The sequence below is a fragment of the Drosophila melanogaster genome, chromosome 3L, assembly GCF_000001215.4.
Source record: "Drosophila melanogaster chromosome 3L".
Lineage (NCBI taxonomy): Eukaryota > Metazoa > Arthropoda > Insecta > Diptera > Drosophilidae > Drosophila > Drosophila melanogaster.
Window position 1 is genome coordinate 17,465,597 of NT_037436.4, and position 20,634 is coordinate 17,486,230.

The 20,634-nt window shown below is 41.0% G+C and overlaps 8 protein-coding genes across 15 annotated transcripts; 6 read left to right on the forward strand and 2 right to left on the reverse strand.

The window, feature by feature from the left end:
• The first annotated feature begins 348 nt into the window (after positions 1 to 348).
• On the forward strand, positions 349 to 1,172 carry QIL1. The gene is made up of 2 exons (NM_140726.3): positions 349 to 540; positions 603 to 1,172. Exons 1-2 carry the CDS (start codon positions 530 to 532, stop codon positions 958 to 960), a joined length of 369 nt encoding a protein of 122 aa, NP_648983.1. The 5' UTR covers positions 349 to 529; the 3' UTR covers positions 961 to 1,172.
• A 3,358-nt stretch (positions 1,173 to 4,530) lies between these two features.
• Positions 4,531 to 8,921, forward strand: SecCl (Secretory chloride channel). 2 transcript variants are annotated; one of them, NM_001275057.1, is made up of 7 exons: positions 4,531 to 5,184; positions 6,834 to 6,952; positions 7,013 to 7,411; positions 7,481 to 7,639; positions 7,695 to 7,850; positions 8,096 to 8,475; positions 8,540 to 8,921. In NM_001275057.1, the coding sequence occupies exons 1-7, from the start codon at positions 5,111 to 5,113 to the stop codon at positions 8,780 to 8,782; spliced, it is 1,530 nt and encodes a 509-aa protein (NP_001261986.1). In that variant the 5' UTR covers positions 4,531 to 5,110; the 3' UTR covers positions 8,783 to 8,921. The 2 variants fall into 2 exon arrangements, with proteins under 2 accessions (NP_001261986.1, NP_648984.2); NM_140727.2 differs by having other exon boundaries at positions 4,830 to 5,184.
• Positions 8,922 to 9,164: 243 nt separating this feature from the next.
• On the forward strand, positions 9,165 to 10,528 carry UQCR-Q (Ubiquinol-cytochrome c reductase ubiquinone-binding protein). 4 transcript variants are annotated; one of them, NM_140728.4, is made up of 4 exons: positions 9,165 to 9,238; positions 9,298 to 9,539; positions 9,814 to 9,998; positions 10,055 to 10,207. In NM_140728.4, the coding sequence occupies exons 3-4, from the start codon at positions 9,824 to 9,826 to the stop codon at positions 10,147 to 10,149; spliced, it is 270 nt and encodes an 89-aa protein (NP_648985.1). In that variant the 5' UTR covers positions 9,165 to 9,238; positions 9,298 to 9,539; positions 9,814 to 9,823; the 3' UTR covers positions 10,150 to 10,207. The 4 variants fall into 4 exon arrangements, with proteins under 4 accessions (NP_648985.1, NP_001189125.1, NP_001189124.1 ...); NM_001202196.2 differs by having other exon boundaries at positions 9,327 to 9,539; NM_001202195.2 differs by lacking the exon at positions 9,165 to 9,238 and having other exon boundaries at positions 9,453 to 9,539; positions 10,055 to 10,528.
• Positions 9,624 to 9,833, forward strand: CG46525 (uncharacterized protein). The gene has a single exon (NM_001414136.1). The coding sequence runs from the start codon at positions 9,729 to 9,731 to the stop codon at positions 9,789 to 9,791; it is 63 nt and encodes a 20-aa protein (NP_001401040.1). The 5' UTR covers positions 9,624 to 9,728; the 3' UTR covers positions 9,792 to 9,833.
• Positions 10,529 to 10,625: 97 nt separating the features above from the next.
• Positions 10,626 to 11,507, forward strand: CG34250 (uncharacterized protein). 2 transcript variants are annotated; one of them, NM_001300165.1, is made up of 2 exons: positions 10,626 to 10,875; positions 10,973 to 11,507. In NM_001300165.1, exons 1-2 carry the CDS (start codon positions 10,715 to 10,717, stop codon positions 11,028 to 11,030), a joined length of 219 nt encoding a protein of 72 aa, NP_001287094.1. In that variant the 5' UTR covers positions 10,626 to 10,714; the 3' UTR covers positions 11,031 to 11,507. The 2 variants fall into 2 exon arrangements, with proteins under 2 accessions (NP_001287094.1, NP_001097633.1); NM_001104163.2 differs by lacking the exon at positions 10,973 to 11,507 and having other exon boundaries at positions 10,626 to 10,955.
• Positions 11,508 to 12,198: 691 nt separating this feature from the next.
• Positions 12,199 to 13,330, reverse strand: CG13733 (uncharacterized protein). Its single transcript, NM_140729.2, has one exon. It carries the CDS (start codon positions 13,208 to 13,210, stop codon positions 12,353 to 12,355), a length of 858 nt encoding a protein of 285 aa, NP_648986.1. The 5' UTR covers positions 13,211 to 13,330; the 3' UTR covers positions 12,199 to 12,352.
• Positions 13,331 to 13,499: 169 nt separating this feature from the next.
• Positions 13,500 to 14,545, forward strand: qjt (quijote). Of its 2 annotated transcripts, NM_140730.4 has the most exons (2): positions 13,500 to 13,655; positions 13,712 to 14,545. In NM_140730.4, exon 2 carries the CDS (start codon positions 13,766 to 13,768, stop codon positions 14,465 to 14,467), a length of 702 nt encoding a protein of 233 aa, NP_648987.1. In that variant the 5' UTR covers positions 13,500 to 13,655; positions 13,712 to 13,765; the 3' UTR covers positions 14,468 to 14,545. The 2 variants fall into 2 exon arrangements, with proteins under 2 accessions (NP_648987.1, NP_001261988.1); NM_001275059.1 differs by lacking the exon at positions 13,500 to 13,655.
• Positions 14,533 to 20,634, reverse strand: CG6333 (uncharacterized protein). Of its 2 annotated transcripts, NM_001169988.1 has the most exons (3): positions 20,595 to 20,634; positions 16,609 to 16,706; positions 14,533 to 16,527 (listed from the first exon to the last, which is right to left on the reverse strand). In NM_001169988.1, exon 3 carries the CDS (start codon positions 15,267 to 15,269, stop codon positions 14,649 to 14,651), a length of 621 nt encoding a protein of 206 aa, NP_001163459.1. In that variant the 5' UTR covers positions 15,270 to 16,527; positions 16,609 to 16,706; positions 20,595 to 20,634; the 3' UTR covers positions 14,533 to 14,648. The 2 variants fall into 2 exon arrangements, with proteins under 2 accessions (NP_001163459.1, NP_730277.1); NM_168734.3 differs by lacking the exons at positions 16,609 to 16,706; positions 20,595 to 20,634 and having other exon boundaries at positions 14,537 to 15,372; positions 15,888 to 16,079.

Here is a 20,634-nt window from a genome sequence, read left to right on the forward strand (position 1 = left end):
ACATCAGGCACTCAAAACAAATATATATTATAAATAAGAATATTTTATAAATAGTATTTGAATGCAATGAAATCGTTAAACAAAATAATTAATATTAAAATGATGTCAATAATTTCGGTTGAAACAAATGGGGTAATAAATATGCATTGTGTGTTCTAGTAAACAATACTTCGAAAAGAGATATGGCTTACCAATAAATGCTTCACCGCATAATCATAAATAATTTAAAATTGATAACAAATTTTAAATACATTTTTTAATTTGGATTAAAACTGAGCTAGGTGGGTGTCTAGAATACTTTAATGGCTTGAAACCTCGCTAAAACATCAAATGTATAACTAACTGGTCACACTAAAGCGGCAGATTTTAACTGCTACGTAGACACGGTCACTCCGACAATAATATGAAGTAGAAAAACAAGGAATTTTCCAAAAATTCTGAACGAAAACGACCAGACTGCTATTGTTTGGATACACCCAAAGACCGCAATAGACTGTCACTCTCTCTTCCCCAAAACAAACGAATAAACATGGTTCTAGGGTAAGTCCGTATGCTTTCTCTTGAGGCTTACGTAAGCCTGACACTCTTCGAATCCTTTCCAGATTTCTAGTGCGCGGCGGTCTGGTGGCCGCAACCGTCTACTACACACAAAAGGTGGGCATCTGGGGAGACTCTGACCAGACGGACAAGCTGTACAACGACATCAAGTCGGAGCTGCGCCCGCATGTCCAGAAGCTGGAGAAGCAGCTGCCCTTCGAAGTGCCGCAGTTGCCCAAAACCGGCGAGATGCGCTTCCTGGCCAAGCACTACTACAACGAGGGCGTGAAGAACACCTTCCGTTTCATCCACATGCTGCCCTGCTACGCAGGCAGGGGCCTCAAGAAGGTCAAGGACACGTTCCAGGACTTTGCCCAATCCCCAGCCATCGCCGGCGGTGCGGAGTCCAGTCCGCCGAAGTAACCTGACCCACTGCTCTTCAATGGCAGGCTGTTTTCGTGTTAGCTCATAGTTAGCCTATTGAATAATGTCGTTGTAATGTGTCGTTATTCCTCGATCCGCTCGCCAGCGGATAAGCGACTATAGATCTGTTCTCGACGTACTGAAACGCATCGAACTGGAACGTCCAGTTTAGAAATAAACAATTCTACGTGGTAGGCGTTAAGATCGCACTTAAACCGATGATGTATTCATTTGGGTGCACGGCAAGAAACTGCAGTTTGAAGATAATCTCAGGTAAAATGGTATTTAATATTTAATATATACAAATATTACCGGTTATAAAAATCGATCAACCGTATTTCAATAAGGAAAGATATGATTTGAAAAAGAAGAGCATGGCACCGTAATCCTTAAAATAATCTTTTAATAGTATGATATATGATCTGTGTATTATTCTGACTTCTTTCGGTGTAGTTAAAAAATAACCATGTTACTTTAGTGATATGTGCTTCTATAAATATCCAGGCAAGCTGCTTTTTGCGCTCCACTAATTAAGATCTTTTCGTGTCCACGTAAGACGTCTGTCAGAGCACACTCCCCAAACAGGGCGGTGCAAAGAAAACTGATTTATTAGCCCACTACCGCTCCGGTTTTTGCGCCAGCTCAGACTATTAGATCTTGTATTTGGATCTAATATTTTGTCAGCTATAAAACTGAGGAAACCTGTCACGATGATTAGTCTTCTCGAAGCACGTGAACAGGGTTGTTTTCTGTATTACCAACATGTCAGATATCCGAAAGTTCTCCCACACAAGTGTTTTGATATCACTTGTACATCTTTCTTCTCGCTGATAACACGAAATTATTGCTGTAAACAATGTGATGTTTGAGATCGGCGATGGTTATAGAAAAGATGGCCGACTCTTGTTCAACAGAACGGCGATAAAGATCTCAGCTAGCGTTGGTTTTGCCTCAACTGAGTCAGCCCGCCATGACTGGGATTTTACAGCAGCTTCCGCTATGACAGCACGTTACGCATACGCCCCAGTGGCAAGAGCAAATATTAAACATTACTTTAGAAGGCGCAACGAATGAGAGTCCAAAGACGTCATTGAAGGCGAACGTACGCCGGTAACTGATAACAGTTTAGTGCCACAATTTGGCTACCAGGAGTCGCATAGATAGAACCAGTCCAATTATTATTAAAAAGCGAATGAAAAAGCACCACAAGATAGAGCCTCCTGACCATCTCGGTTCGTTTGGCTGTCATCGCTTTAAATTTAGACACCCACTTGAGACTGCGACTGTGCTGTGATTATCTCCACCACGGTAATACTACACGTTTTTAATTTCGATTATTTGATTATTTGCCATTCTGTTTATGATATTTGCCCAGTGCCGCTGACGCTGGCTTCTATTTACATAGCCCCACCATGTTCTTAATTAATTAAACTTTTCGCTTGTTTATTGGCCAAGACGACCCAAACACAAGCAACTGTCTACTGCCTGCCAGGGAGCAGATGTTGTTGTCTCCAGATAAAGAATCTTCCGCCTCAGTCCACTTGCCCCCCCAGTCAGCCAAGGTGCAGGTGACTCATCTGCTAGGTGAGATAAAGCCGCAGATCGGAGATCACAAGGAACCTCAAAGATCGAACCGCATCACGCCATCGCCAACACGTGCTAACCAGGATCACAGTGGATCCGCTCATGGAAACTCAATATTTGGGGCAAACACACAGAAACCCATTGCCAGCGACCCACAAAATCGGTGCAAATATCAATATAACCTTTAAACACCTCCGCCGGATTCACATATTCCATTTTCCGTGGCAATGACTCTGGTAAACAGGCGCAAATGGGTGATAAGCGGGGGCCAAGTTCTGCTCTTTCTTCGCCCAAATTGGCTAAATAGAGCACAAGTGCTTGTTTGCCTTGGCAATGCGAACAATAATTAAATATGCCTTCTTGTTAAATATTCGCAGTTCAAATTTGCTCAGCCACGGGCATTTCATTTAATTAAAGTTCCGAAAATAACCACGATAAGAGGTGAGAAGTGAGAGGAGTCCAGCGAGGAATCGACGCAGGTAAATGGACCATAAAGCATATAAAAAAAATATTTATTATACTTGGGAACTTTAACATTAACTTGAAATATCTACTATCTAATATGTACTACTACTCATAAGTTTAAATATCTATCTGCCACACAGCAGCATCTTTTCGATTAGCTAACAAATAAAGTAATTTGGCAAATGTTACAGGTAATTTTATCTGATATTCCATGCAAACCCCTTGTCCAGACCGTAGATCTCTGGGAAATAACGAATAAATCATTCAAACATAACCAGCGTCAATCACGAACCACTCAAGTTTCAGACTACCAACTAATTGTGTTTGACAAAGCGATATTAACTCATTCCGCTATTGGCCATTTGTCATATATTCAATTATTGTCACACTCTCAATTCTGTGTCACGTCGCGGCTTTAGCTTCGCCTTTGCCTTCGTCAGCTCATTATTATTAACGATATTATGGGCTTTTGGGGTGTGGAGCCTCCGTTCATTCCGACCTTTTGAGCATAATCCCTTGGCCCGATCGTTCAACCAGGAGGATCGCTTGTTCCGCCGATAAGATGTGAATAGATTTTGATTGGGGACAATGGGGGGGTTTGTTGAACCTGCACCACCCAAGTGCACAGAGTACCCACCAGCTGCCAAGTGGGATTCGATCATTTGCCGATCTAGCGATGGATCGCAAACAAGGCCAAAAGCGTGGGCAAACATTACAGGCTTAATTAGAAGCGCGGGTGGCTGGGCACTTGATCAAACAGCCGACCCATATGACTTATCATCATACACACTCCGAGATATGTGTATGCTAATGCCTGGAAACAAGACGCGAAATCCAACTGGCAGCGCCTTCATAAATGTTGGCATTATTTATTCTGATTCGGTGCATTTTCCAGTGCGACTTCCATACCGGTTTGCAAACAGACGCAACTGCAATGCTTCCGATTTGTACACTGTTATAACAGCTTAATTAAATAGCTTTATAAGCTTATTTTATCCTTTTTCTAACCAGAAACAAATGTAACAAATGTATAGATAGTTTAAGAGTTTTCTCTAGCTTGTTTGGCCTGTAAATGGCATTTAACTTGGTTTTTATACTGCCGCGAGTCTAATAAAAGGTTAAATACTACCTTTGCTGTTTTGAGTATGAGTTTGAAAACAAATAGTTGTCAAGCAAACCTTCTTTCATGGCCTGCTTGATCCGAACCCACTGTATATGAGATACATCTTATGGATATTATTTATTGAATACAAGAAAATAAAATTAATCTTTTGATATTAGATTACTACTATTTAGTAAGAAGGGAATATTTTTTATTACTTAAGAATTGGTATGGATTGCAGAAGTGCAGCTTTCCCGGGCAGAGTTAAGGTGCCAGTCGAAAAGATCGCCCTACATCCAGATGAGAAATGTATCTACATCTTTAATAGTTTTTCTCCGAGTGGCAAACGCACGCGGGTGAGTACGTCTAGTATATGGTCTATAGAATGCTTATAAGTTAGCCGATCCCCAATCGACCCTGCGCTATTGCCTTCCAGCTCTTGACCAGCTAACAATATCTACTGCTGCTGCTGTTTGTATTGAGTGGTTCGGTTGGGAGTTGCGACTTGGGAGGAGAACCATCGTATCGTATCTGCCGGTCTTATCAGGCCCGAAAAAAGCCGAGAGCCTCTCCGCCCACAAGTCAGTGTGTTTTGGGCCGTCGGCAGAGGCAGTGGCAGAGGCAGTGGCAGTGGCAGTGGCAGCGGCAGAGGCAGAGCGTTACCTAGTATTTCTCAACCACTAGAGGGCGCAAACGCGGCGCGATCTCAAACCGCCGACGAACGCAGAGCGGACAGAGCGACTCGTCCTCGAGGGAGTTGCGGGAAATTCGTAAATAAAGTCGCCGATCGACGTGGATTTGCATTAATTGCAAAGTGAATGTGTGAAGTGAATGTGCGAGGAGATCGTGTGAAATATGAGCATATAATTTTACAAGCCAACGAAATCGAATCATTTCGCTAGCGGCCAGCCAAAGTAAAAGTTGTAAACCTCCCACCAAATCAAGAAACACTGTTTAAATTGCAAAAAAAAAAAACAAATAAAAAAAGAATCAAGCCACATGATGAATCTGCATCTGAGTGAAATCTTTTGGATCACGCTGATCTTGGTCCTCAGCATATGGACTTCAGTTGGGTAAGTTTTGACCGGGAAACATCCAGCACGCAAAACATCTTACAAATCATTCAACCTTCAGCAATGCTCCGATAAAGATACATTTTGGTGGAACTGTCTAAATTTAGATAATAATTTGCTCTCACGTTCATTTTTTTTTTTTCGCCGTAAGTGGAAGTAACTTTCCCAAAAATTATCAAACAGTGCACCTTCGTTCGATGAGAACTTTACTCACGGCAGAAGATATTCCATTCTGGAAAAAACAATATCTTGCCAAATTTCCATCTCGTATTTGTTTAGAAAGCCACTGAGAAAGGCTTTAAACTAAACACGCAATTAAACATAAGCATAAGATGTCAACAGATATAGTCGAAATGAATAAACAACATTTCGTCGAAAATTCCCATCTAGATCATTTTGATAGGGGTGCTTCAGAAAGTATGTCTGATAACGTTTCCCAAAGAGATTCAAGTGAAAATGTTTACATGGAGGCTGATAAAAAAAAGGGTTACGCATGAAAAATGTGGTAACTTTTCATTTTAACATTTCCTGTAACCTGTTCCCTTGGGAAATTTCAGATGCGCGTGTTTTTTTCAGGTCTTCTATTCTTATGCTTTCGGAATTCCCCCAAAGCCCCTTAAAAATCTTCACCGAATTGCGTAAACAAATCTTTAGATTAGAATTTAATTAAGATTTTCTCGAAAAGTATTTACAGTCGGCACTACTCCTTTGATGTGCGAAAAAGGTCGCGAAACGGTGAAATTTTCTTATCGGATAAGTTCAAGATCTAAGCGCTTTATCAACAGGGCTATAATTAGTTTCCTGCTCTGATGGGACGGGACCAGGTCAACTCGATTAATTGAATTAAAACATTTTGTTGTTGCGCAAGCAAGCCAACACATACAAACAACGAAGTAACGAAATAAAATGCAAGTTAAATAACGAGCGCCATATGAGGAGACAAATATTTTGCTATTATTTATTTTTATTCAGCCATTTATTCTGCTGTTTGACATTTTAAGGTAGCTGCAAATGAGCTTGCACAGCTGCTTAAAGGTGCTCACTGCTCAGTCATGCTAACTCCCCCATTAAAAAATCGAGTGGAGCCGAGTGAAATCATTTTGAGTGCTATCGGAAAATGGGCCTACAAATTCATTTAATTGTTTTAATCGAAGTTATTCCAAAAAATGTACATACTTTAATTACTTTGTCTTTATTACTGATTGTAAATGTTCTCAGATAGATTCATTGCTTAAAAGGGCGGATAACGAGTTGTTCAAGTCGCGATTCTTTTTGAGCTACTGTAAGTTGCTAAACACTACTTCCTTTTGTAAAATAAAAATTGTACTCAGTTCAAGCTGTTATTAGGAGGCAAAAAGTCTATGTTTTACCATTGTGATCTGAAATGTATTAGCGTTTTTTAAGCTTACCAAATACTGTCATTTAAGATCGCTCTCAAAACAAACCTCTTATTAAGAAAACAGTTAAAATTTGCCTTGGTTAAATAATTTTCAGTTAGGCAGTCTTGAAGTTTTGTTCTGCCAAGTAAATGGGTTCTACAATTACAGGAAGGCAACATTGCATTCCCATCTAATAAATTATGAGTGACAGCTCATTTATTAAATATCCTTGCCTAAGGAATAACACTAAGCTAAATACATTTTTTGTAGGGTCAAAGCCGAGGAAGAGGAATGTCCTTCAATGGCGGACGCGGGAAGCCTGCAACAGACCCAGCTAATCCAGCGATTAACACATGTCTGCCGCTATGATCGACTGGAAAGACCATTTGGTATAAATTTTGAATATTCGAATGTATATAAGTCAGTTTAATACATGTTTCTGTTCGCAGAATACGACTCTGATGGAAAACGACTGCCCATTGTGGTGAAGACGCGTATTTATGTGTACTTCCTGCAGAACCTCAACTCCGACCTGCTGCAGTTCAAGATGCACGCGCTGTTGCAGCTGCGATTTCAGGACAAGCGGCTGGCTTACAAGGCCTTCAATCGCAGCGACAACATCCTGGGCCAGAAGCACCTGAGCGAACGCCTCTGGCTGCCGCACATCTTCTTTGCCAACGAACGAGAGTCCAGTATCCTGGGCACGGACGAGAAGGACGTCCTGACTTCGCTTTCGCCCGAGGGAAACGTGATCATCTCCACGCGCATGCAGGCCAGTCTCTACTGCTGGATGAACTTTCAGAAGTTTCCCTTTGACCAGCAGTTCTGCTCCACGGTCCTGGAGAGCTGTAAGTTATGCGGTTTCATCATAGGATTAAAGCATATATATTAACTTCCATTACTTATATGTATACTAGGGATGTACAACACTTCCGATTTGATTCTGGAGTGGGAGCCGCACACGCCCATCTCCTTTGACCCGGAAATGAGGCTCACTGAGTACAATATGGCCCAGTTCTGGCACAACACTACGATTGTGCAGTCGGATGGGGACAATCTGCGGCATGGAGCTTTTGGTTAGCATACGAGGTGTTTGTTGGAGGAATATTTCTTAATACTGTTTCCTTGCAGCTGGTAACTATAGTTCGCTGAGCTTTACGGTCAATCTGAAGCGAGAAATTGGCTTCTATTTGCTCGACTATTACCTGCCCTCCATGATGATCGTGGCCATCTCTTGGGTGTCCTTCTGGCTTCAGGCGGACGCATCTCCTCCAAGGATTATGCTGGGTAATTACATTTAAATACTATTAACTTAAGCAACATTTCGTATTCGAAATCCATAATTAATTTGTTGACCTGCAACACAGTGCGTATGTGTTATATTCATTTAGAACATTGCGCATACGTCATGTTGAGTCATAGAATAAATGATTGCTTAAATTAAAGGAATAATTACAACATCTTAGAAAGAATTTAGTAACTCGAAATGATTATGATATGACTCACTTGTAACTAATATCCAATGCTCTTAGGAACCAGCACCATGTTGTCGTTCATCACGCTTTCCTCATCGCAGAGCAAGAACCTGCCCAAGGTGAGCTACATAAAGGTGTCGGAGGTGTGGTTCCTGGGCTGCACCTTCTTCATCTTCGGCAGCCTGGTGGAGTTTGCCTTTGTCAACACCATTTGGCGCCGCAAGGAGAACATTGAGCTGAAGAAGGTCAACAGCAAGTACATCATAAAATCCACATTGACACCACGACCGGCCCGCCGTCAAATTGGCGGAAGTTTGAGCAACGAGTCCAGGGCTAGATCGTGTTCCAGTTTGGACAACATTGTTTCCAGCACGGAGAGCGTGCGCAATGGCAATGGCACTGTGAATCAGGGCTTCAACAACTATTTGACAGTGCATGTAAGTACTCCAGATCGATGTCTTTCATGAGCTTTCTGTATTTTAACATTTCTCATGTCCTTAGCCCAATTTACCCATCATAAGAACGGAGTGCGCCGAGGCAGATACAGTGTCTATCTGCAGTGCGCGTACGAACAACGATCATATCGTGGATGTGGACAAGGATAAAAAGGACACGCCGCCCACCTTTACCACCATGACACCGCAGGAGATCGCCATGTGGATAGACCGGCGGTCGCGATTTCTTTTTCCGGCCATGTTCCTCGCCTTCAACGCTCTGTATTGGACCTTCGTCTATGTTTTGTAAGCGGATGTAGGCAGATGCCGCCGTTTATGTGAAATCTTGTCTATTTGCGTAGTCCTGATCGCGCAAATAATTGTTAAAGTGTAAGATGCATCATCTCATAGCTGTATAAATGTTAATCATTAATAAAGGTATAAACTATATCTCAACATTCGTATAAAAGGCTAATAATGGCAGGAAAAGTATTCTTGCTTGACAACTCATTTTAATCTAATGCATTTTGAATACAATAAAATTATTTATATGATATTTTACATATATTGAGATGAATGTGCCATCTTTAGTGGGCAAGTTTGAATACTTTGTATGCCTAATCACAGAAAATGAAGTTAAAAAGATAAGTAGCCCTCGATTTTACAATTCCATGTGTCTATTCTGTCTATTAATTTGAATAAATATAATCTTTTCGTTCACGAAATTTAAGTTTTTAAGCCGCTCACATATTTTATTACGGCAAAGGTAAGCAATTATGTTTTACATTATTTTATTGTTATATTTTAATAAGAATCCACTAATAGTTTAAAGATCCGCTATCCACACAAATTAGGTTCAAGTCCACGCTGAAAGTCTACAAAGTTACACATTCTGGTGGTGGCCTGCACTTAGCTTCTGTCCAAGACATCAATCTTAAAAAGCGGCACTTTTAGGACATTTTTCAAAAATAAAGCCTAACTGCTTGGTATGTTCAAGCGGCCCGTCCACGGTCACACTGGTTGAGACGAGTCGAGAGGAAATTGCAGCGTAAAAGTCGAATTTCAAGGTAAAAATTTGGCATCATAATCGGTACAATGGCAGGTGCTGGCTCTAAAAATATGCACAATTATGGGCTGCCAAAAGTGCAGAGATCGCGCCCAGTGTTAGACGTACTCGGCCGCCTTCATCCGCGGAGCAGTGCGAAAATTACATAACCTCCGGGTGCAGCAAATATAGGAGCACCACCTAGGCCATAATGTTTATAATAACGATCTGTGTCTTCATACAAATCCTGGTGCACTTCCTCTGCGGTTGCTAATCAAAGCTTTCCCCATCCGCAGCCCCACAACCATGCGTCTATCCTCGATCCTGAATGGCCAGCATTTTGGCAACTTGGCCAAGGTGCACGGCATCGTCACCTACAAGCTGTCGCCCTTCGAGCAGCGCGCCTTCGCTGGAGCGATCAGCAAGGGACTGCCCAACATGGTGCGTCGCTTCCGCTCCAACGTCTTCATCGTTACTCCCCGTAAGTAAATCGCTCAGGATTCCCGTCGAATCGTATTCTAATACCCAATTTTTCAGCCTTCATCGTGGGATACCTGATCTACGATCTGACCGAACGCAAGCACACCGCCCTGCTGCGCAAGAACCCCGCTGACTACGCGAACGACGAATAAGCGTCCCAACTAGCAGATAGTTATGTTAAACTAATTAATAAAACTAAACCCACAGTTCAAGAGAGTTGTGTGTTTCGGTTGCTGGAAGGCTAAACACCAAAGGCTTTGTACTCATACGTTACACATGGGATAATTTTATGTTCTATTTTATCAGTTTTATTGCTCTGTTTGCTAAACAATTCTAGAGAGAATTTGTTTTTCTGGATGAGCAGCTGCATCAGCTGTTCCCCAGTCTTGGTTTGAGTCCAAGCTATCTCGCCCTGCAATGTCTCAAAATAAAATAACAAAAAATTCATATGATGAGAATTTCAAAGAAAAAACACGACATGGAGGCAATATATTACGTTTTAATAATAAAATAAAAATTTTACTTGTTTTTAATATTCGGTAACGGTCTTAGCATTGATAGTCACCCGCTAGAGTTGCAGAGAATCAATCATCGAAAGTCACCCGAAACAATCGATGAGTGAGAAAAGTAAATAGCCCCACCTCTAGCCACCGCACAGCTGTTTGCAAGCAAAATATTGGCGTTCTAATTGGTTATTGATCCGATATTAGTGCATTAATGGACTGCTGCGGTAACGAAGTGCGCAGCGAAAGTATCCACAACATGCTACAGGCCCTGGTGGACTCAAAGGTGGTCAACGTGCAGCTTTTGTCGATTGCCGTGGGCATTTTCTTCGTGGTCATGCTGCTGAAAAACAATTTTCGCAGCTTTTCTGTCACGTAGATGGATCCAGTTTAGTGTTTAATATATCTCATAATGTAATGTACGCTAAGGATTAATAATAACTACCACAAGCCACCTTGCATCTTGTTTCAGTTCTATGGTTTTTGGAGCACTCCTCGAGGCAGTGACGTCACGTACATTATATGTGTAATATTTTGGGTGCTAGAACGTACTCGTGCTTTTTTCGGTCTCAGGGTCATCGTGTTATTTCGTAGGTGTTTGCACAACAACACGCCCAACCCCAAAAATATAATTGTTTTCGAAGGCCGGGTGAACTGGTTTGACTGCCCCCGAGACTTCCACGGATCGTGCAAAAAAAAAGAAGAAAAAAATAGAGCCCAGAATTTGTTAATTTCATCATCAGGCGACTGTGATTCTTGGCAAGCTGTCTTGCGATAAGATAGGTTATTCGAATACTCGAAGTAAGTCCTACTTGGAACAGGCATTCTCATCCAAAAACTGTTGAACTTTTGCCCCAATTGCCGGAGTAGAAGCCATATCCAATCACACTCAATTGCTATCCACAAACGATTCCAATTGACCGGCGATTGATTGCCCAATGTCTGCACGCACTTCCTGGTGCAGCATTAGAATTCAATAGACGCCCGACTTCAGCTGGCTCCATTCTGCAATCCCGTACTGACTCATTGCCCGGCACTTTCAGAATTTATGCAATACTGCGGTACGTGCTCTTATGCTAAAATATTGCATTAGAACACCCAGCGAACGTGACTTGATTGCAGGGCTAGAAATAGCAGCACTACCTTTAAGCCCTCGGATAAGCCACTGAGACAAGTCTACCTATTCTTCTGATTAGTGTTGCTTATACGAACATGAAGGATCCCATAAATATTCTTAAACATCAACTGATAGTCCTGCAACTGTCTAATCCTTCATATAGCCTGAAAATCTACCTAACTTCACAGCTTACTAATATAAACAAAAAAGTTACATCTTTAGTAGTTTATTATTAGTTTATAATAATCAGAGAACATATGCATTTCTTAGAAATTTCCGTGAATAAATGACCATTATTACAAGCACAACTTACGCATTAAACAATAATAATTGATTGATTAATACATATTCATATGTATTAATTACATCATCGGATCATTCAAACTTTCCCAACAAATGCAGTTAAGCTATTGCTTACCACACAAAATAAATCAAAATAAAGCCATCCATTAAGCCGGATCATTAACCCGATTCCATACTGCTGAATGGATAATCCAGCAGCTTGTCAATGAACTTGTAAATCGGGAGTTCCAGGAACTCCGACGCCCGTCGAAAACGAAGTGCTGACTGAAGTTCCGTTTGGTTAGTTTAATCATTTACTGTTCATAAGAGATCTATATATGTATGTACATAACAATTTTTACAGAGATATTCGGTTACAGAAGAAATTTTGTAAAAAGCTTATCTAAAAACCATAAATTTGAATATCCATCAGATAATGGGTACGAAATCAGATCATCCCTCGACAGTTGACTGTTGCTGGTTACTTAACTTATTTTTCAGCGCAGAGGAGAGGCAGTCCAAGTTATGGGATCGAATTTTTGAAGACCTGGGATTCGCCTCAAAACTTGGTGGCTTATCAGAGCCCGCCGAGCTGGAATCTTCCTTATCGCCTTCGCCAAATTTCCGTTTCTTGCGATGCTTTATTTGATCACTCGGCTTGGGCATTGGTAGCTGTTCGGAAGGGATCGATCTGACATCAGCTTTATCGTCATGGTTGTTGTGAATCTTCTGATGGCGCGTTTTTTTAACTTTCTTCTTCTGGAGACTTGCCATGATACTTATCATTTCCTCCTGCTGGGCTTCGTACCTGGAGATGATGGCGTTCCGGCGCTCCAGCTTGGCGGTGAGGAAACCGACTTGGTTCTTGAGGCTGTCCACTTCCCCAGCCTGCTCGGCAATGGTCTTCATCTCGCGGCGCACCCGCTTCATCTCCTTTTCCACCAGTTCGGCATTCTGCCGGACTTCGGTCATACGTTGCTGGTACTTGTTACGTGTGAGATTGATCTGCTCCTCCAGGAAGGCAATGTACTTCTCCTGCTTAGCCACGTGCTCGTCAAGTTTCTCCAGCTGCTGGCTCAACACTGAACACTGCTCGGCTCCACCGCACTCCCGCTCATTCCGATTCGATTGAGCTGCGGCTAGTTCGCTCTGTAGAAGCTGGATCTCCTGTTCCATACGCGCCTGCAGAACCACCTGCTCCTGCCGATACTTACGATGTTGGTTGTGCTTGGAGCGCAGCGAGGACACCTCGCTCCGCAGGAGAACCACCTCGTTCTCCAATCGGGCTTTGGCTCGATCGTGGTATGGCATCGCGCTGGACGAATGAAATTTTGGTAGTCCAAAACACACGGCTTGTCTATTGGAAAATTGCTTCAAGATTGGGGTGTCTATTGGGATTTTGAAGGCATTCAGTGGGGAATCCGAGATCTGACATTTAAAAACTTAAATAAAACGTTGTTATGCAAGCATGCTCCGGTAATTGAAATTTTTTTTGATTACGCAATTCAATGGCAACCTTCGATATTTGTTCCCCTGTAAATAAGATCTGATTTGATATAAAAAAAAGGCATTTACTTTTTATTTCGACCAGATAAAAGTGCCCGTTTTACAAATCGAAAAATTCGAACGAAACGAAAACCGAAAAATCTGTGCTTTCGATTTAAGATCGATATCGTAAATTACGATAAATTCTCGATGATTCCAGTTTTTAAGCGATTACATTCCACGTGGCATTTGCTTAAAAACCTAATTTCAGGTAAATATCAACGTTATTTATAAATATAAGTCCATTCAAAGACCACTAATTAATAGGCTAGCCTAACTAACCATCAGTCTTGAACATTTGGCTTAAATATTCTGGATAAAATGGAATTCAATTACCTTGCTGATTCCGCACTTTCCACTTTAGTGGAAAACAAAAAGTTCTTCAAGGAAATGTCAGATTTCGTGTCCGATTTCAGCGATGGCGGGAAGATCAAGAAGTTGCTCGAGCAGAGCGTTGAGCAGAGCGTGGAGCACGCCGTGAATGTAGTCCATATGAAGATAAAGCACCAATCGCTCAACAAGGCTATGAATCAGGTCAAAAACTCTAGCGCCACCATCGAGGAGTTCGAGGAAGTCTGGAAGGAACGCTCCAAAGCGGTGGAGCAGAAGCGCATCAATGTCAAGAATCTACACGAGTTCAAGAACTTCGTAAAAGCAGTTGAATCAGCAGCTGGTCAGGCGGGTGCGGAAGTCAATGATCAAGCGAATGGCACCGCCTATGATGAGGACCTTATTATGGAAGACTCCGGCAGCGAGGTCTTCTCGTTCTACGATCCCTGGTCCAAGGCCCTGATAAAGAACCCCATGCGCAACAAAATGTGCGGTCACATCTACGACCGCGACTCGGTGATGCCGATCATAATGGACCGCATTGGCATCCGATGCCCGGTGCTCGGCTGCGCCAACTTGTGCTACATCCAGCCAGATCACCTGGTCCAGGACGCCAATGTCCAGCAAAAGATACAACAGAGCATGTCTAACGCGATCGTGGATGTAACTGCCTCGGAGGAGGACGAGGAATAGAACAGATAATGATTGTGCCCAACTCCGTCCTTGTTGAGAATTAACTTAGTAAAATAAAATAAATTCATTGTTGCCATTATTTTATTTTATAATAACTTGTACTTCTATTAATACACATATATGCTAATTTAAGCTGACCACAAAACCCAGTGAAACCACAATGTACACACAAGAATACGATTCACAACATATTCCTGTACCTACTTGTGTTTTCATTGGACTTCTTGGTCGAATGCGAAATTTTCTTGGAGTGAAGATACTGGATCAGCAATTGGTTGGCCGAAGATTGCGGCTTCACTTGGATGTCGCTCCTTTGCAGCTTCTCCACGGCACCGAGCATGTCCTGGCAGTGGTGGCCAATCCGCTTGGCCCGATCCCTTTCGACACTGGCCAGCACCTTTTGCAGATGCGACTCCAGCATGATGGCATTGTTCTTGATGGTGGACACCTGGCGCTCATAGTGCGCCTTTATTCTTTTCATCTCCCGCTGCTGCTTCTCGATGCGACGGGCCTGCATAAGGATTATGTCCGCCAGGTTTTGGCGATCGGTGTGATGCTGCTCTGCCTTACAATCCTGCTGCACCAGGACACCAAATTCTTCCTCGGAGATCGGACTTCCTATGCGCTTCAGGCTGGAACTCGTATTCCGACCGACAGTTTGTAGAGACTGCAATGGTTTCCTAGATGGCCTGGAGGACATCTTCTGAGTCTTTTGCCGCGTATCTAAAGTTCTTCGGGAATATGGCCTTTCATTCGGCAAACCAGGCAATCCATCGTTGCAAATCCTCACGCCCTTGGTCATTTTAAACAATAATTTAGCCACTCGTGAATTCGTTCTGACTCTTAATTTTATTCGAATTAGTTCAAATTTTGTCGATTAAGTGAGGGCAAACGTTGTTTCACCTCTAAAAATATTTAATGGTTAATTGAACTCTTAAGGCAATTCTGCGTAATAAATAAGCAACTGAACTGTTTACTTTTTTATGATATAAATGTTCGATTATGAATCATGCAACACTCAAATCTCTGCAAATATCCTCAAATTGGCGGAAAGTGAAAAAGTCGATCACTTTTACCCTTTTTTTTGTAACGATACTGACCAACTAATCTCAGTTATTTGAAAGTACTATAAAAACCACAAGCAAAATGACTGCAATTTGATAAACTCAGGTTCAAGGTGGGCTCATTTTTGGCAAGATCTGGTCAGAGTTTTCATGATTGTATGGGTTGAACCAGAGTTGAAAGTGCCACGCCCATCACTTGAGGCGACCAACCACACGCAAATAACCATATATGTATGTACATACATGTATGCATATGAATATTTAAGTAGGTACAACAAATTTGCACTTCTTGTATACTTATCTTAATATCTCTTAAGTAAATTTGGAAATAAGGAAAAATGTTTGAAGTTTCATACATTGCTGTCTTGGTTAGAGTATTCCAAAACCATTGATTTATGTTTTCTCTGCCTTTTGGTAAGCATAATTTGTATATTTTTGGCCGCGATGCCGCACACTTGATAAGGGTTATCGATATGCCCATGGATATATGCATGCATTATGTGCGACTGATCATTATTTGTTTTCTTCCCATAGCCTGTGCATCGCATTCGCAAGTTGTAAATTATTTGGCAGCAGGAAGCGGATTTCGTTTGGTTTTCGGGGTGTGGAAGATGGATGGATGGTGCTGGCCGGCGAAAAAAAAGACATTCTTAATATCCTGAATACTCATAAATTCAAAGTACCCCCTTGAGCCATAATTCAAGCAACTTCCTCGAATAATTCGATTCACAGTCCTTCAACACAATGCCAAGGTCTGGTCGTTTATGTCACCATCACTGCCTTCGGCTTTCTATGCTTCCAGTATATTTCTTAATATGACAAACTTCTTCCCACTTATGCAATTTCCATAAATTCAAGGTCAGCCATACAATAAAAGTCCAGACATCAGATACTATATACAACATACCCGGCACATGTGGACATTCGTCTGGCTACTTTTTCGGCAGCCAAAAGATTGAGGAAGAGTAATTTTTCGCCAGAGATGAGCGAAAACATCTGCGGATCAAATATATACATATATTTTAATAATAATAATTTTAAAATTTTTAATAAATAAAAATGATAAAAATAACTCACATTGATTACGTTTCTAATACAAAGAAATGAAATCTGATAAATCAAGAGCTTTAAATACCATAATGATGTTCATCCAAGAGATTCCAATGATACTTTGCCTAATAATTAAAGTCAAATCAAATTAAAAGTTAAAATCGTTTTGGCAGAAAACTGTTAGTAACGATAGATAGTAGTTGAAATGAGAGATTAATACAAATACATAAAATTGTTATCACTGATATAGTTAATGACAATAGTTAAAAGGCTATAAAAGGGTACAATGTAATTGTGGTACTTCAGATAACAAGGCCTTTGAAAATGTTGATTTTAATTAATTTTAATTTTTAATTTTAATTTAGCCATTGTATGTCTACTATACCAAACAAAACAAGAACTTAATTGGGTTTTTTGTAGTACGAAAAATTATGTGGAACCTTAAACATATAAATAAATTTTATACAACTATGTATAATATTATTTTACAAAAATAGCACAGCATTCTTGTGTAGTGAATCAGCAGGGATAATAAAAACAGTAAAAGATTAATAATGTATTAAATATAAATAATAATTATGAATAGGCAAGGAAACTCCATACTTGTAAATGTATAATTTAATTATTTATTTAATTTGGCTTGCATCAACCAGACTCGCTACTAACTGCCAGCTCTATAAATCCCGCATATAATATATACAAAATTCGGCTTTGAGAGCGACATTCCCTCACACCCCTCCGACCCCTTTGCACATGCCGAAAGATGATATCAAAATGCGAAATCAAAACAAAGACCCAGAATTTCGGCAGACTAACCCAAACAACATAAAAAAAAGGTCCAAACCCGACTAGCATCTAAGCCAAGCACAAAGGAACCACGCAGCAGACAGGGAGCAGACAGGCGAACCCCAAACCCAAACCAGAAGTCCAGGGCCTTTTTCTGTCTCGTTCTTTTTTATATATACTTTTTTTTATAAGCCCCTTAGAAGCGTAGACTTCGGCTAGACGAAATTTGAGATGTCTAAAGGACGAAGGAAAGGCAATCAGAACAGAAAAGAAGGAGGAGCTGTCAAGTGCCATCGTGGAAAAAAAATGGAGAAGCAGACGCAGAGCTTGCTGGATTCGTTCGATTTTGTTTCTATCAATTTCGGTTTAATTGCATTTAATTTGAATTGCAGACATCGAAATCAGGTTATATATTTCGTGTTCGGCTGTGCAGCTTGATTTAATTTGCCTGCTAGACGGCCAAAAATCGACGTAGATATTGCGCAATTTGCTCACCCCGAGAGCAACAATCAAATGCACTCGAAAAGTCAAATAAAAGTGAATTGATTTATGGGCTTTTTGTTTGTTTGCACTAAATATTCTTAGAAAAAATATGGTTACCCGCATAAATCAGAAATAATTACTTGAAAATACCCTCATTTGATAGTATATAATAAAAATAAAAACCGTAGAATCTGAAATTCTTGAAGTCTTGCATTTTATCGAAGATTTCAAATGAAAACTGCTGTTTTTGGCACAGTTTTTCCACCCTCTATTGTATCCTTGCCTCGATTAAGCACTTGCGCATAAATCTGCAGAGGAATCGCCAAAAAGCTGTAGCTTTAGACAAGAATCAAAACATATGAAATATGCAACAGGCCAGACACTTCGGTCGGAAATTTGCTTTGCAAATTCTGCTGGTTTTTGGCGACAAATTTCAATTTAACAATCGAGCACAGACATCCGTTCTGGGTGCAAATCGCAGATATATCTATATCGCAAGATACTGGGAGATACAAACGCGCACCAAGTCGGATGAAAGAACCCTATGCAACATAACTCAGCAAAGCAAACTCAGATTTCCGACAAGGGAACCCCCCAGCTCCTACTCGCTTCCAAAAATTTCTGACTTCGACTCTGAGTTATTAAAGAAACGCCATCGAGTGGGGGAAACAAACACAAAGTTTGTTATGTTGCGCAGGCGCAGCCCAGCAACGCCCTCAAATTCAGGGACTCAACATCGGTGGATCCATATGGGGATGCATATGGGGGAGAATCAGAAGGAGGCATCCGCACAATGTTATTGACCCGTCCCAACGGATCCGTTAGCCATCCTCCGCCCGAATGCCCCGCCCCGCCGCAAAAATTCTTATTAAGATCAATCAGCTAAATGTCGGTTTTATGCTTAATGCTCATGATTCACACGGGCAGAAGAGTCCAGGAATCGAAACTCCATGTGGCAGGAATTCGACTTTCAGCCCCTTAAAACACACCCACTGGTACTCTAATATGATGGTTGGAACTTTCAATTGCAAATTCACTATTTAAGAAATAATTAACAAATTATTGGCTAGACTATAAAAAGCATCTATTCACATTCATTTCGAATTTATTTCTAACTCTTTTAAACATACGTATTATCTTTAAATATTTACATTTCTTATAGCTTAAGAAATCTTGTTGTACTTATTCTGTTAGTTACTATTACCTACTAATTAATTCATATTTAAAGATTAATCTTTATGGTTAGTCTGACAAAAATCAAATGCATATTAAAATAGTATCCGAATAAAGATACTTTCAAGATAATTCTCATTTTCCACTTATCCCAAATGCTAAATTCAAATCTCACGTGTCAGCTAAGTTACCCTTCGCATCGATTCCAACTCCAAAAAAGCATGTCCCAACAACTTGTGTGCGAATATAAATAAAAATGTGCATTTTTGGCAGCCTTTACAAAGTTGTCGGCACGTTTTAATGCTGAGAATTTGAGCAGCTTTTTGCCTTCTTTTCATACTTTTTTGGTTACTTAATTAGTCATGGCAGGCACACTCGGGGAATGGGGCGACTCGGAGTGGCAGAGGCAAGTACCCTTATAACGAATGCAAACTGTATTCGATCGAGGAGTAGAATCGAGTGACTCCGTTCAGATCTTATACAATAGTTTTCCCACCCCCCGCATTTGCTTATCACCACTGACACACATTATAGGCCAGCTCCGACTTTTGATCCGTTCTATTCGCTTCAAACTCATCCAATTCATAAGCGTGCTTCCTGCTTTCAGTCAAGATTAAATAAGAACATTTCCCCATCCAATTCCCCTTTCAGTAGTAAAATATCAAGCTCATTAAAAATTAACAACAATTAGGGAAATCGCTTAAAGAAATAAGAATTAGTAAAAGTAATTGTATGGCAAGCTTTTGCTTTTTCTACTTTTTATTTTATTAGCAATAAAAATACCTAATATTTATAGGAATATATGTAATATACAAGTTCGTCATAAGGAAGCCCCACTGCACATACATACCACACCACATTGTGTGCAACACATATAAATGTGAATGTTTATTCCATCTGACAACGGTTAGCGATAAGCCCAGCGATGTAGTCAATACAACAAACAATAAGGAACACTTTTGGAGTTTCGTTGTCGACTTTGTCATTATTTGCTTGCCGTTTGTTTACAAGCTGAAACATTGACACACACACATCAGCTGCATCAGCTGCTCGTGCCCCATCCCACCCACCAACAAGCCCACTCAGAATGCGTAACCCCCTTCAATGTGGAAGCTCCAACACCCATGGGTTCATCTGCGGGTTATCAGCAGCGGATTGCAACTAGAATTGGTTACAAAAAAAGCGAGCCACCGAAAAGGGAAAACAACATTCATCCGGCGGCGGCGAGAAAAGCAACCGCAAAAGTTCAATGCACATTTCGAGGTGAATTTGTTTTTGAGCTCTCGCTCGTCTCGGCCTGCAATTAATTACACAAATCGAACGAGCGTGTTTAACTTGTTTTCGCGTCTAACATGTCACGTAATTAGCCGTCTAGCTGCGAATCGAGCCGATATCGATGGGAGTTTGCCAAAAGAGTAGCCAATAGATACGGCTGCGCCATCGCCTGCGTTGCACTCAATTTGCTTGATTATTGCGCACAGACTTTGCATGAGTACGCGTATCTGACAGTTTGCCTATCTATCTGGCCGCTTGGCAGACGACCTTGCGCCGAATATGCAATTGATACGTACTTTGCACATATGAATATTAATAGGCGACCAGAGAGTTACT

Coding starts and splice junctions, on each gene's coding strand:
- SecCl (NM_001275057.1), top strand. CDS start 5,111: ATGATGAATCTGCATCTGAGTGAAATCTTTTGGATCACGCTGATCTTG. Junction 5,185..6,833: donor AGCATATGGACTTCAGTTGG/GTAAGTTTTGAC, acceptor CATTTTTTGTAG/GGTCAAAGCCGAGGAAGAGG. Junction 6,953..7,012: donor TCGACTGGAAAGACCATTTG/GTATAAATTTTG, acceptor TTCTGTTCGCAG/AATACGACTCTGATGGAAAA.
- UQCR-Q (NM_140728.4), top strand. CDS start 9,824: ATGCGTCTATCCTCGATCCTGAATGGCCAGCATTTTGGCAACTTGGCC. Junction 9,999..10,054: donor CGTCTTCATCGTTACTCCCC/GTAAGTAAATCG, acceptor CCAATTTTTCAG/CCTTCATCGTGGGATACCTG.
- CG34250 (NM_001300165.1), top strand. CDS start 10,715: ATGGACTGCTGCGGTAACGAAGTGCGCAGCGAAAGTATCCACAACATG. Junction 10,876..10,972: donor TTTCGCAGCTTTTCTGTCAC/GTAGATGGATCC, acceptor ATCTTGTTTCAG/TTCTATGGTTTTTGGAGCAC.
- CG13733 (NM_140729.2), bottom strand. CDS start 13,210: ATGCCATACCACGATCGAGCCAAAGCCCGATTGGAGAACGAGGTGGTT.
- qjt (NM_140730.4), top strand. CDS start 13,766: ATGGAATTCAATTACCTTGCTGATTCCGCACTTTCCACTTTAGTGGAA.
- CG6333 (NM_001169988.1), bottom strand. CDS start 15,269: ATGACCAAGGGCGTGAGGATTTGCAACGATGGATTGCCTGGTTTGCCG.